This window comes from Crotalus tigris, unplaced genomic scaffold (genome assembly GCF_016545835.1).
Source record: "Crotalus tigris isolate CLP2741 ecotype Arizona unplaced genomic scaffold, ASM1654583v1 scf7180000017536.10889498, whole genome shotgun sequence".
In the NCBI taxonomy this organism is placed as follows: domain Eukaryota; kingdom Metazoa; phylum Chordata; class Lepidosauria; order Squamata; family Viperidae; genus Crotalus; species Crotalus tigris.
The window spans coordinates 10,415,360-10,430,531 of record NW_024096460.1 but is presented as its reverse complement, the minus strand read 5'-3'; the positions used below and the strand labels follow the sequence as shown (position 1 = coordinate 10,430,531).

The window sequence follows — 15,172 nt, the reverse complement described above, 5'->3', positions numbered from 1 at the left end:
TTGTCAAAAACAGATCATGCCAGACAAATCTTATTGCATTCTTTGACCAAGTGACAAAATTATTAGACCAGAGGAATGCTGTGGATATAATTTACTTGGACTTCAGTAAGGCATTTGACAAAGTAGATCACAACCTACTACTTGATAAGATAGAAAAATGTGGGTTAGACAGCATCACCACCAGAGGGATCCGTAGCTGGCTGACCGGCCGTACTCAGCATGTGGTCCTCAATGGAACCACATCTACATGGAGGGAAGTGTGTAGTGGGGTGCCCCAGGGCTCTATTCAGGGCCCACTGCTCTTCAACATCTTCATCAACGATCTGGACAAGGGGATAGATGGGGAACTCATCAAATTTGCAGGCGACACCAAGCTGGCAGAATAGCCAACACTCCAGAAGACAGGCTTAGGATACAGGAGGATCTGGACAGACTTGAACACTGAGCGCTATCTAACAAAATGAAATTCAATGGTGAAAAAAGTAAGGCTCTACATTTAGGCAAGAAAAACCAAATGTACAGGTATAGTATAAGGGGTACCTTGCTCAATAGTAGTAACTGTGAGAGGGATCTAGTGGACAATCATTTAAATATGAGCTAGCAGTGTGCTGCAGCTGCCAAAAAAGACCAACACAGTGCTAGGCTGTATTAACAGAGGGATAGAATCAAGATCACATGAAGTATTAATACCACTTTACAATGCCTTGGTAAGGCCACACTTGGAATACTGCATCCAGTTTTGGTCACCACGATGTAAAAAAGATGTTGAGACTCTAGAAAGAGTACAGAGAAGAGCAACAGAGGTGATTAGGAGACTGGAGGCTACAACATATAAGGAACGGTTGCTGGAATTGGGTATGTCTAGTTTAACGGAGAGAAGGACGAGGGAGGACAGGATAGTAGTCTTCCAATATCTCAGGGGCTGCCACAAAGAAGAGGGAGTCAAGCTATTTTCCAAAGCGCCTGAAGGCAGGACAAGAAGCAACGGATGGAAACTAACAAAGAGAGAAGCAACCTAGAACTAAGGAGAAACTTCCTGATAGTTAGAACAATTAACCAGTGGAACAACCTGCCTCCAGAAGTGGTGAATGCTCCAACACTGGAAGTTTTTAAGAAGAAACTGGACAGCCATTTGTCCGAAACGGTATAGGGTTACCTGCCTGAGCAGGGAGTTGGACTTAATGACCTCCAAGGTCCCTTCCAACTTTACTGTTATTATTATTATTATTATCCCTCCCCACAAGCAACATTGAGGTGACCATACCCACCTTGGCCACACCCACCCAGTCTGCCATGACTACCATAGCCACACCCACCCAGTGGGCCATGCCCAGTGCTTTTTTTGTAAAAAAAAAAAAAAGGTGCCAGAACTTACACATGTCATACAACCCGCCTTGCCTACCCTACAAGGTTCCATCCAAAAAAGGTGCCAGAACTCAGTTCTGGGCGTTCTATGATAAAAAAAGCCTGGCACCCAGCGATAAATAAGTGGGTTTTGGGTTGCAGTTTGGGCACTTGGTCTCTAAAAGTTTCACCATCACTGATGTACGCGTTCATCTTTTGCGACTTCTGATAAGAAAGTCAATGGGGTGACCAGGTTCACTTAACAACCATGTTATTAAGTTAACAGCTGCAGTGATTTAAGTTAACTGATGGGCTGGATGCCAAAACAAAGCAAGATTGTGGCATACACTTGAAAGGAGACCAGGAAGTCTGTAATTGGGGAGTCTGTCTGGTAAGAACAAAGAATGCTTATTCACAGGTAACAATTCTGGGTGGTTAGAAAGCTGATGAAAGTAACAAAGACTTAGGTATCTTGCAAGCTCAGCTAAAAGTTAGGAATAGAGATAGCCCGGAGCAATAGGATGTGTATTAGATAATTCCTGAAGCATTCATTAGCCAAGGATTAGGAATAGGGACGGCTGGAGACCAATAGCAATCCACCCAAGAAAGCTGACATACCTAAGATAAAAGACTTCGCTCTTTTATGCTGGCACACTGTAGATAAGAAGAAAGCAGAAGTAGCTAAAAATGTGCCCTTTTGGGTGTTCCCCGAGACACCATATGTTCCCTTTGGGGTGATTTAGGTCAGTGGTTCTTAACCTGAGCGATATTGCCCCCCAGGGGGCGATTTCATTTTTCAGGGGGGCGAAGGAACGAAAAGGGAGCGATATGGGGGCGATGGAGCGAGAAGTTTTGGGGACACTTTTGAGACTTTTTCGTGCAGTGAATCGCTGTATATCTAAGTCGTACAAAAACATCAGATCGCTCACCATTAGTGGATTGAATTGTGTTTTCAAATGTTCCTCCAGCTAGCTTCAGTACAGAACGCCGTACATATGTGAAGACGCATCGCTTATCTTCATGCGCGTTGCGCAGCAGCCTCTACCCATACAGTGGCACGCCATTGGCCAGAATATGGGAGATATGGGAAAAAGACTGGAAATAAATTGTTCGCATTGATATGTCCTGATGACAATTTTAAAGAAAACAAATAAAGTGTTTGCATAAATTGAAGAATTATTTCCTATGATTGAGAGGTTACGTTGGGGGAGGGGGGCGATGACAACTTCCTCATTGGCTTAAGGGGGCGATTCGTTCAAAAAGGTTAAGAACCACTGAATTAGATAGCCATCACATAACACACTGACCAATGTCCTCCTCTCAGCTTCAATACAGGACATCAATAACTGAATTCTGCTGTGATCTGATTGGCTCATGGCCAAATTATTCTTATTAAAACAAGATGACACCTGATTGGCTCTCTAAACACTCATGCTCATTGGCTACAGTCAAATGAAGGAAAGGTACCTGAGATCAACCTAAGCAAGTTGTGCTTCCTTTTTCTGGTTATTTGGTTATAGCTTTTCATAGAATACAGTACAGATAATTGAACAAACGTTGTTGCATTACATTCTTGATTAAATTATCTTTCCATTGATATATAATTTTATGGTACTACTCCAAGCGCTGATTCTGGCGCTTCCACTGACAGCCCCGAAGAAGCACCGATCAGCTGGAAAGTGGCACTGATCCTGGCGCTTCTGCTGAGCCCTGACAGCCCTGCAGCTCCAGCATCTCTTGCTTAGGCTTGTGCGGTGCTGCCACCGGTTCAGCTCATTCCCCTCCCCCACTACCACTTTTCTAGCACTGAGAAGATACCTGAAAGGTAACAGCTTTGGATACTATGACATACATCTGGGTTCTTCTGCTTGCTGCCCACCAGCTGTGTTGGGAAGAGACGCGTTCCAGCCAAGACGGAAAGGCTCAGATACAATTGGTTCATATTGGAGTAGAGTAGTGGCCAAAACTGTGGAAACCTTTTGGGAAAAGTGTATTTTTGAGGTTTGATCACTAATAATACCACTTTGGTGCCAATGTACCACAGGTGGTACCCGTACCACTGGTTGAAAAGCCCTGCTCTAGGGCAGGGGTAGGCAACCTTGGCTCTTTTATGACTCGTGGACTTCAATTCCCAGAATTCCTGAGCCAGCTGAGCTGGCTCAGGAATTCTGGGAGCTTAAATCCAAGAGTCATAAAAGAGCCAAGGTTGCCTACCCCTGCTCTAGGGTGTGCCAGTGAGCTACTTTGAAAATGTGTGGAATGGAGGCCAAGGGGTGGAATTGAAAATAAATCCAACTTCTTGCTAACAACTCAAATCCAGTGAGAACAGGATCTGTGGCAGAAATGGGGTTTTCTATAATTGATAACTAGAGATGAAATATAATTGGATTCTGACATGGAGAATTGTTCATCATCGAAGCAAGCCGAAAGAAAACATAATCAAACCAGGTCTCGCGATCTAGCAATTAACTGGGAAAATCTTCAAGGAAACATGATGTCTAAAAATAAAATTTAACATGGATCAAGGAAGAACTTAAGTGAGTAATCTGCATTCAGGATTGAAAAGCTTTATTAAAGGCAAAATGTTGATATGAACAACACTCAAGATGGCTTCTCGAAAGGTGAAATCTGTTCACTTTTCTTTGAGAGGTGATAAGGTTTCTAAGTACTGGGAATCCTTGACTTAAAAACTCAAAGAGGTGAAAAGCTAGGCTACTACATTTCGAGTTTTCTACATCACTGTGACTCCCCAAAACTAAGACCTTCTCCAAAAGTAAGCCCTACATTGATTTTGTGGGGGTGGGCCTAATATAAGCCCTACCCCCAAAATAAGCCCTAGTTTTGGGGCGAGGTGCATGCCTAAAAAGCTAGGGTGGGGGTGGAGTTGTCTCATGCACCCCGTACCCACTTACTGGTAGGACTGCCACAGCCAGGCCTCCCATGCTCATCGTTGCCTCTCGCGGCAGGAAGCTGCACAGCACTTTGGGCCATTTCTGCTGCTTGTGGCAAGAGACTGCATGGTGCTTCATGCTGTTGCTGCCACTCGTGGAAGCTGTGTGGTGCTTCAGGCCGTTTCCGCTGCTTGCGACAGGAGGCCGCATGGTGCTTCACGCCGTTGTTGTCATGGCAGGATGCTGTGCAGCACTTCAGGCCATTGCCACCAGCCCAAAGCCCAGTGCGGCGTCCTGCCACAAGTGGTAGCAACGGCCTGAAGCGCCGTGCGGCATTGTGCCACAAGCGGCAGCAATGGTGTGAAGCACCATGTGGCCCCCTGCCGCGAGCAGTGGAAATGGCCCCCCGTCAGTCTTATTTTCAGGGAAACACGGTATGCTTGCAATTTTTTTTTCAACAGCTGATTTGGCGAAGGAGAGAAATACATTCCAAATAATAGAGAGAGAGAGAGATACTGAATTTTTATGGAGGAACTCATAGGAAAACGGCAGGAGAAATAAATGGACCCAAATGTCTTCAGAAAGAAAACAACCGCTTTATTTGTAATTTCCTGGAGCAGAATTGGAAATAAATGGATTTTCTTCCCCCCAAATTGAGGAGAAGGAGAATCTCTGCTGGATCCAGAGGCATCTGTAGATAGCGGGGCATGACCAACTGTGTATTTCATGAACACAATGCAAACCCTGCTTTTTTTTTTTTTTTTTGAGCTTAGGAGCAATGTTGTGACACAGGAATGAAAAAGGCTGTCTAGAGTTCTGGGGAACAATTCAAAGGGACACACCAAGCCAGTGTGTGTCTGCTGTGAAAAAAATCAAATTCCCTGCTTCAGATGATCCCAAAATAAGCTGAAAATAAGTCTGCAATAAGGTGTGGGTGTTTCCTCCCAATTACTGTGATCCCTTTCTAGAATAGTGTATACTTTTCCAAATCTCAGATTTCAAAAACTAGAGTGGAGACTGGAAAGCAAATAAAAAAGGAGGAACAAAATGATAAGTGTGGTGGGTTGGTAGCCACCTCCTGATACAGTATTTTTTAAACTCAGCATCTCTTAAGATACATGGACTTCAACTCCCAGAATTCCCCAACCAGCATGCAACTGCACACGTCTTAAAGAGTTGCTGAGTTTGAAAGTTGCTGCTCTAACAGGAAGGAAGAAAGTTTGAGGCTTTTTACCACAGGGAGAAAATAGGAAGATGCATGAAGGGCTAAGAACCCACATTTAAACTGCTAGTTCAGTGATGGCGAACCTTTTAGAGACCGAGTGCCCAAATTGCAACCCAAAACCCACTTATTTATCGCAAAGTGCCAGGGCTGCATCAGCATCGTGGTCCCTCAGCAGGGGTGGGGGGCGTGGCCCACTGGATGGGCATGGCTGTAGTGGTCACGGCAGACTGGGTGAGCATGGCCGGGGCCAGTCCGTGGGAGGGCCAATGTTGCTTGCTCGCTCATTTCCTGCCCTGTCGCTTCCAAACGCCACATGCTTATTACTCTGGCGAACTCTCCTGGGACAATGGCACGCATGCCCACAGAGAGGGCTCTGAGTCCACCTCTGGCACGCGTGCCATAGGTTCGCCACCACTGTGCTAGTTTAAAAGAAGGGGATGTTTTAAATGGAACTTCTGCAACATTTTAACAGTTGATCAAAAATCCAATATGGACTGTAGACAATTTAGCCGAGGATTCTTTGGAATTTTAAGATTTTAGCTACGGACAATTGAACTCTACCTATAAATGGATTGTCTGTGAATTCCCTCTTTCAAGACTCCTACATATCTGGTAACAGAAAATAAATTTGTTGCAGTTTCTTGGGCTTCCTTAATCTTTGGGAAATGTTGTAGGAAAATTTATTTTGGAAAGAACAAGTATAATGTTCACATTCAAGGATGTTAGCACCAACTGTCTCTGGTGATCTCCTTATCCCAAAAGCCAAAGGCAACCTTTATTTAAAACAGTGGTTCTCAACCTTTTTAATGCCGCGACCCCCAACTGGTCGTAAGTCGAGGACTACTCAGCTGGTGCAGCACAGTTTGCAGAATGGGACTTTTGGCGGGCTCAGCAGGGCAGAGACAGCCTGGACAATTCCTATTGGCTTTTGAAAGCCAATAGAATTAGACTCTATTCAAGAGAGTCTATTCTATTGGCTTTCAAAAGCCAATAGAATAAAAGGGAGTAGCACAGCTAAGGAAAAGGGGGGGAAAAATGGCGGACTGCGTTGTTTGGCGACCCCCGTGAAATGATCGTTCGACCCCAAATGTGGTCCCAACCCACAGGTTGAGAACCACTCATCTAAAATATATTATACAGGTTACTGTAAACTACAGTGGAATACATGTAGTCCTCATTTAATAATGCTAACTGGGAACAGAAATGCCATTGTTCTGAGGACTGTGTGGGTTAATAACAAAGGACCTTATGTGACCATCATTTCCGATTTCCTGCTGGTTTCCCCATTGATTTTGCTTGTTGGAAGCCAACATCGAAAACTGAAAATTATGATTACAGAACAATTTTAAACTGACAGAAGTGTGGGCCAATCACTGAGCTTCTGAAGTACAATTATGTGGCTGCAGGGTACAATTATGTGGCTGCAATGGCCACAGCATTGAGGACAGTCATAAGTACCACTCTTTCAATGCCATTGTCACTGAACGAGTGGTCATGATGCAAGGACTACCTGTATAGCACAGTACCACTGAATTTTCTGAAGCACCTCAATGTAATGAAAGAGCAGCAGAGATCCGATTCAAAATCTAAAATCAGATTCAAAACCATTCTAGCTGAAGTGATGGAATAATTCCTCCATATAAACTACTATAAAGGTCTTATTGCTTTGGTTGGAACTTCAAATATAGGTCCATGGAATGGTTCTGAATCAACAAGAAGAATCCGTGCTGTTTCTGAAGTCACTTTCACATTTAAATATGAACAGTTCCAAGATGACCATCATGGAAACTATCTTTGAAATAAAATTTAGGGATCCTGAGGTCTCTGGAAGAACTACAGTCCTAAGCTTTGGTAAATCACAATAGCTATGCTAAGTGAGGTTTTCCCAGTTGCAATGTATGGCTGTGAATGTTGGACTATAAGGAAGGCTGAGCGCCAAATAACTGAGGCCTTTGAACTGTGGTGCTGGAGAAGACTCCTGCGAGTCCCCTGGACTGCAAAGCAATCAAACCGGTCAGTCCTAGAGGAGATCAACCCCGACTGCTCTTTAGAAGGCCGGATCCTGAAGTTGAAACTCAAGTACTTTGGCCACCTAATGAGAAGGAAGGACTCACTGGAGAAGAGCCTAATGCTGGGAAAGATGGAGGGCAATAGAAGAAGGGGACGGCAGAGAAGGAGGTGGCTGGATGGAGTCACTGAAGCAGTAGGCATGAGCTTAAATGGACTCCAGAAGATGGTAGAGGACAGGAAGGCCTGGAGGAACGTTGTCCATGGGGTCGTAATGGGTCTGACACAACTTCACAACTAACAACAAACAACAAAATGCTAAGCAAGTTCCAGCTAGACATGTGGCATTTAGTATGAACACGTACGAGAACATCTTCTCAGCCTCAGATATTTTTCCAGCCTCGCCTCCTAATTGTCTCATCTCAGCAGCAACAGTAAATAATAGGCAAGTGAGAACCTGGAGAAGCATCCAAGGACAACATAGGGATAAATGTTCTCATGTCTATTACCCAACAGTGTGCAGTTTTGTAGTGTCTCTCATACTTCATCTTAGAAACCTCCTGGAGTTAAAAAAGATTAGAAATGCCATTTGTGAAAGAGTACAAGCAGCTGGAGGGACTTCAGGCAGCATTTGAGGTCACAGCTAGCTTAATAAAACAAAAGAGGTGTTTTCATCCAACCTGGAATTTATCTCTTGACATGTTCACAACTAGAGAATGACTGCTCAACAACAGCCTAAGCCTTAAGGGAATGCTGTTGATTTAGTCCATGTTCCCAGCACAGTTTTTTTCCAACACATGGTTGCTTCCAGCTAATGAGCTCTTTGCTTGAATATTCAACCATGGTGTCTTACTGGTTAAATATCTTTTGAAGCATTCCTTGATTTGATTGGCTGATGATTTGAATTGTGTCCCGAGTACAGCGTCTGCTAGCTTTGCATGATTGTCCTTTAGGTTTGACCTAGGACTTCTGAAGCTAAGAAGCAGTGAAGTCTTTGATGCAGGCATCTTGCAGAAGAGAAGGTGCGTAGCTGCTGGAGATGGTGACATCTCTATCTACTTGTAAGTTGCTAAAATGAATGGAAAGAGACAGATAAGGCCAGTGCCCTGACAAGATGATGTGTTTTTCACCTGACTTATTGATAGTTTAATTTTTTTGTCCTTCTGTGTTTGAAGAGGCATAAGGGAATGTCGTCTGTCTTTCTCACATGCTTGTCTCTCTTCAAGAAGTAGCTTGGAACAAGGCCTACCTTTTTACTTCAACATAATGAATGTGTGCTAGAATTCATTGCTAGCTGCGCTAAGCCCATAAGTCCATATCAGCACTGGATATGATAGCAGTGTTCCAATATTTGAGGAGCTGCCACAAAGAAGAGGGTTGGGGGGTCAACTTATTTTCCAAAGCAGCATAAAACAAGACCAGGAAGTAATGAATGGAAACTAACCAAGGAGAGAAACAACCTAGAACTAAGGAGAAATTTGCTGGCAGTGAGAACAATCATCCAGTGGAACAGCTTGTCTTTGAAAGTTGTGGCTGCTCCCTCACTGGAGGCTTTTAAGACGAGATTGGACAACCCATTTGTGCAGAATGGGCAGCGGGCTGGAAGACCTCCAAGATCCCTTCCGACTCTGATCTTCTATGTTCTGCACCCAAAATCACTGTGTTATGAATATTTTTAGTTTCCAGTGGGACACTCTGCTTCGTAAATACTCAATATTTTGTCCATGCTTTGTTTATCTTTAGGAACAGGTGTTCTATCTGGGGCTCCAGTTGAATTCCAACTTTCAACCTTTGGGTTAGAGTCCATCATTCTGGGTCCAAAGTTGTTAAGATTTGTAATCCTTGGTGTTTAGGTGATAGATTCCCCAGATCTGGAGGAAAGGTGAAAACTCAAAATAAATCACTCTTCAGAAAGTCTGGGCATTCAAGAAGCTGGAACTCTTATCAGGTCAGGAGGAAAGAGTCAACCACCTAAACCAGTGGTTCTCAACCTTTTTAATGCCGCGACCCCCAACCGGTTGTAAGTCGAGGACTACTCAACCGGTTGTAAGTCAAGGACTACTCAACCGGTGCAGCACCGTTTGCAGAATGGGACTTTTGGTGGGCTCAGCAGGGCAGAGACAGCCTGGACAATTCCTATTGGCTTTTGAAAGCCAATAGAATTAGACTCTATTCAAGAGAGTCTATTCTATTGGCTTTCAAAAGCCAGTAGAATAAAAGGGAGTAGCACAGCTAAGGAAAAGGGGGAAAAAATGGCAAACTGCATTGTTTGGCGACCCCCGTGAAATGGTCGTTCGACCCCAAATGGGGTCCCGACCCACAGGTTGAGAACCACTGACCTAAACAGACATCTCCAGGATCTGATGCAGAAAATCAGCCCCGAGACTGACAGTAATGGTCTCTTTTGAAGTCAGCTGGTTTTTCTTGAAGGGAGAAGTAACTGCAAGATGCAGGCAATTACTTGAAACAGCCTTGGGGGGTAAGAAATGAGTAAGAAAACATGAATATTACTAACTGAAGTATGAAAGGTGTTTCTAGGCCTGCTTGTGCAACACAACCCGGGCCTATTGCCAGACCCAAGTAACGTAGCATGGAAAAAAATGAAATATATTGGAGTGGAACTACTTAAGAACATCTAATTTACTAGGACTAGGGGTTGCCACAAAGAAGAGGGAGTCAACCTATTTGTCAAAGCACCTGAAGGCAGGACAAGAAGCAACAGATGGAACCTAATCAAGGAGAGAACCAACGTAGAACTAAGGAGAAATTTCCTGCAGTTAGAACTATTAATCAGTGCAACAGCTTGCCTTCAGAAGTTGTAGATACTCCATTACTGGAGGTTTTTAAGAAGAGACTGGACTACCATTTGTCTGAAATGGTATAGGGTCTCCTCCTTGAGCAGGTAGTTGGACTAGAAGACCTTCAAGGTTCCTTCCAACTATGTCATTCTGTCATTCAGCTTTAATGGGCAGCAACATGTGGGCAATCTGATCTAGGATTAAAACCTAAATATTGTAAAGTCAGGTCTAATTAGTACTTCAGCCAGAGGCCATCAGAGAAAATCATAGCTGTTGACTTTGTTGTTGTTGTTAATTGCGAAGTCGTGTCCGACCCATCGCGACCCCATGGACAACGTTCCTCCAGGTCTTCCTGTCCTCTATCATCTTCTGAAGTCCATTGAAGCTCCCACCTACTGCTTCAGTGATTCCATCCAGCCCCTCATTCTCTGTCGTCCCGTTCTTCTATTGCCCTCCATCTTTCCCAGCATTAGGCTCTTCTCCAGTGAGTCCTTCCTTCTCATTAGGTGGCCAAAGTACTTGAGTTTCCACTTCAGGATCTGGCCTTCCAAAGAGCAGTCGGGGTTGATCTCTTCTAGGACTGACCGGTTTGAACACCTTGCAGTCCAGGGGACTCGCAGGAGTCTTCTCCAGCACCAGAGTTCAAAGGCCTCAATTATTTGGCGCTCAGCCTTTCTGTTGACCAGGTGGGAAGTGAAAAGCCCACATGCTGCAATAGGTCAATGCCAACACAAATCACTTCTATATTGTCACCCAGAAAATAACATGGATCAATCCATGAATCCCCCAGGAATCAAACTCAACCTGAAGGTAGCTCAGGAAATCTTTTGTTTCACTTTGGCTTATATCCGAAGGTTGAGCAGGGTTAGATCTTTTGAACACTTTGATAGGACACCATCAAGAAATCCCAAATCTGCAAACTAAACAGGAAACCTGAAAAAAAATATCTCAGGAGGCCATAGCAAACCACCTCTATGGTGATGTAGAGAAAACTACATGAACATGTCCATTAAGTCATTAAGGGTCAAGATTAACTTGAGGGAATTTTGACCTTCTTACTTTCCCCCTGAAATCAAAGCTCAGGCTGAAGAAGGACCATCACTGGATCTTCTGGTCAGCACTTCTGCTATTTTAACATTGACTACCAAGACCATAAAAGATATAATTTTTTTTGGAAAAAAAAGATGAATAGATGGCTTAGGAAGGATCAGCTGCTCGGAAATGAGTTTTATAATCCAGGTGGCACTCTTAAGGACTGATGTCTTTTACAAGCCACAATGACATCAAGATGGCAATACAGGAATCCTGATGTCATGCCATCAATGAAGTGATGATATCTATCACACCACTGGGTGATAGAAGTGCATAGATTGAATCATTTGATGCCTGTGTCATCATTTTTCCCCTCCATGGACACCAATGCTCTTGGCCTGCTCCAGAAAACCTTCTGCAACCTGTCCTTCCTTCCTTCCTTCACCCATAGATTGTCCTCTGACTCAAGCAGCACCTACGTGTTGTCATCTTTTTTTCTCCTTTGCTCCATTTTCTTGATGGTGGCCATATTTGGTAGCAAGAATTCGTTGGTGTCTTCTCAGTTGACCTTCCAAGCCATTGACCTGGCAGCAAAGAAAATCAGTAGAGTGGTTAACACAGTGGTTCTCAACCTTTTTAATGCCGCGACCCCCTAACCGGTCGTAAGTCGAGGACTACTCAACTGGTCGTAAGTCAAGGACTACTCAACTGGTGCAGCACCGTTTGCAGAATGGGACTTTTGGCGGGCTCAGCAGGGCAGAGACAGCCTGGACAATTCCTATTGGCTTTGAAAGCCAATAGAATTAGACTCTATTCAAGAGAGTCTATTCTATTGGCTTTCAAAAGCAAATAGAATAAAAGGGAGTAGCACAGCTAAGGAAAAGGGGGAAAAATGGCGGACTGCGTTGTTTGGCGACCCCCGTGAAATGGTCATTCTACCCCAAATGGGGTCCCAACCCATAGGTTGAGAACCACTGGGTTAACAGATTAGAACAGGTGGGAAGCAATGAACATGGCAGTCATCCTTAATTTAGTGTCCTTCAAAGATGCTAGACTATTGCCCCAGTGGCCTGCCTAATAGCATGATGGAAAGTGCAGTTTAAGACATCCAGAGAGTAAAAGATTGAGGAAGGCTGCAGCAGAGATTGCCTGATGGCTAGAGTCCCACCTATATCATGGTTGATGTTATCGTGATTTAGACAATCATAATTGGCAAGGTCTGCACCTTTTGCTAAGTCCAAATCCTAGGGTGCACAAAGCCAAGAATTCTTGCAAATGTCAGGGACTTTGAAACAGCAGGTGATATATCCCAGATCTCCCCACCCAGGTACCTGCTTCCGAAGAGAAAAGATGGTTTGCTCAAGTTCCTTCACTAAAGATCTGAGGTCTTCTTCTGGGTTCAAAGGTGATTCCTCCACCCTGTCAAGAAGTGAATAAGAGAAAGACTAGAGCTTTGCTGGAGTGTGTGTGAGTGAGAGAATGTGTTTGCATAAGAGCTTCAGATAAAATTAGGGAGAGAGATACCCTGCTTAGGGCAACTTGATGGAAGGAAAAGGTTGGAGGCAACGCTATCTCACTGCTATTTTAATCTTATTTTTAGATTTTCATTCCTTGTGTGTCTAATCACACTTGGCCAATAAACCTATTCTGTTCCTATTCTGTTCGGTTCTGTTCCACCCACTTTCTTATTTTTATGAATAGTTCAAGGCGGCCAACGCTCATAATGCTACTTCCTTATTCTATTTTCCCCACAATAACTTGTGAGGTGGGTTGGGCTGAGAGAGAAGGATTGGCCAAGTCATCCAGCTGGCTTTCATGCCTAAGGTGGGACTAGAACTCACAGTCTCCTGGTTTCTAGCCTGGTGCCTTAACTACTAAACCAATAACCACTAGACTATACTGTGGTCAAGTTCTCAAACCACATCTGGTAGCCTTAGCTTAGTCCAGTGATGGTGAACCTTTTAGAGACCGAGTGCTCAAACTGCACCCCAAAACCCACTTACGTATTGTCGGGTGCTGGGTGGGTGTGCCCCATTGGGTGGGCGTGGCCCATTGAGTGGGTGTGGCTGCGGTGGTAACCGCAGACTGGGCGGGACTAAAAAGTTCAACCAATCAATTCCAACTTTGCGAGATCTTTTTTTTTCCCACGAGAAGTTAAAATTGATTGATTGATTGAACCTGGTTTTTTTTTTTGCACACGGTGGTGAAGGCCTAAAGCAGTGATGGCGAATCTTTTAGAGACCGAGTGCCCAAACTGCAACCCAAAACCCACTTATGCATCATAGAGTGCCGGGTGGGTGTGGCCCATTGGCTGGGTGTGGCCAACTGGCTGGGTGTGGCCAACTGGGTGGGCATGGCTGCAGTGGTAACAGCAGACTGGGTGGGACTAAAAGTTCAATCAATCAATTCCAACTTTGCAAGATCTTTTTTTTTTCCTGCAAGAAGTTGAAATTGACTGATTGAAACTTTTTTTTTTTTTGCACATGGTGGCGGAGGCCTAAAGCGAAAAGGTTTTATAAAACCCAGCTGAAGGCCTAGGACTGGGGCGACGGCACATGTGCCCACAGCAAGGGCTCTGAGTGCCGCCTCTGGCACCCGTGCTATAGGTTCGCCACCACTGGCCTAAAGCGAAAAGGTTTTATAAAACCCAGCTGAAGGCCTAGGACTGGGGCGACGATGCGCGTGCCCACAGAGAGGACACTGCGTGCCACCTGTGCCACGCGTGCCATAGGTTTGCCCCCACGGGCTTAGTCCAATGTTTCTCAATTGGCTTCTTCATCTGACTGGGGAATTCTGGGAGTTGAACCCCACACACAATGTAGGTTGCCTTAGCCCTTTTTATGGATAAGCTCCAAAAATGCATTGATTGTGCAAAAAAATATATACAGAGAATGTGTTTTTAAACAGATTCCATTCAACCTTAGCTACATAAATGTATGAAGAAGAAGCTGAGAAAGATACCTTGGTCCTTCTAAGGTAGCCTTGGATGGATTTTCTTCTGGATAGCTGAAGATGGGTGATCTTTTGCTTCGGAACTGCTGTGAGAGAGCCCTTAACTGACCCCTTGTGTTGCAATCTAGGACAAGAAGAAGAGCTTGACAACTTTAGAAAAACTCATAAAGGCCCATATCTGTCATCTTAACTTTCTTCATTCTTCCTGCATGGAGATGATACAGGGGGAAACCAGCTAAATGGGTTTTATATAAAACCATATGTTCACTTCTCTTCCCCAAAAGCTAATCTCAGGACAGCAACACCCCTTGATATTTTTATTGAAGAAAACACATTAAAAATGGACACAAATTGGATATCTGAAAGGGCCACATCTAAACATCAATGGGGGAACATTTATGTTCTCCAAGAAATTCTCTTATTTAGGATAAGAGTGAGGCCACCCTTGGAATATTACATACAATATATTTCTCGTCACCTTGGTACAAAAATGGTGTGGAGACGTGCAGAGAAGAGCACCAAAAATGATAAAAGCTCTGGAGGGCAGGACAAGAATTAAGAGGTGGAAAATCAATAAAGAGAGATTCAACTCAGAACTAAGGAGGAGTTTTCTGACAGTGAAAACAATTAATCAATGGAATGGCTTGTCTCCTGGAGTGATTGTATTTGTATTTTGTATTTGTATTATATTTAATTTTATTTATATGCCGCCCAATCCCAAAGGACTCAGGGCGGCGTACAAAGTTAAAACAATCATAAAACAATAAAATAATACAGTCATACCGCGAGTCCGATCATATCCCGCCCCCCCCCCGGGGACATCAGCCCCCAGGCCTGCCGGAACAGGAGAGTTTTAATGGCTTTCTTAAAGGCCGGCAGGGTGGGAGTAGTTCGAACCTCGGGGGGAAGTTGATTCCACCAGG

At 44.2% G+C, this 15,172-nt stretch overlaps 1 protein-coding gene across 2 annotated transcripts in view; it reads right to left on the bottom strand.

Annotated features, from left to right (window-relative positions):
- Nucleotides 1-11,472: 11,472 nt before the first annotated feature.
- The window catches only part of LOC120310609 (peroxidasin homolog), a 92,795-nt gene continuing 89,095 nt past the window's right edge, over nt 11,473-15,172 (bottom strand). For both annotated transcript variants that reach the window (XM_039349244.1, XM_039349413.1), the window contains 3 exons: nt 14,259-14,373; nt 12,629-12,716; nt 11,473-11,881 (listed from right to left, as the gene is read on the bottom strand). In XM_039349244.1, coding sequence (XP_039205178.1) covers nt 11,783-11,881; nt 12,629-12,716; nt 14,259-14,373 — 302 coding nt within the window. In that variant the 3' untranslated portion in view covers nt 11,473-11,782. The remainder of the gene's footprint in view (nt 11,882-12,628; nt 12,717-14,258; nt 14,374-15,172) is intronic.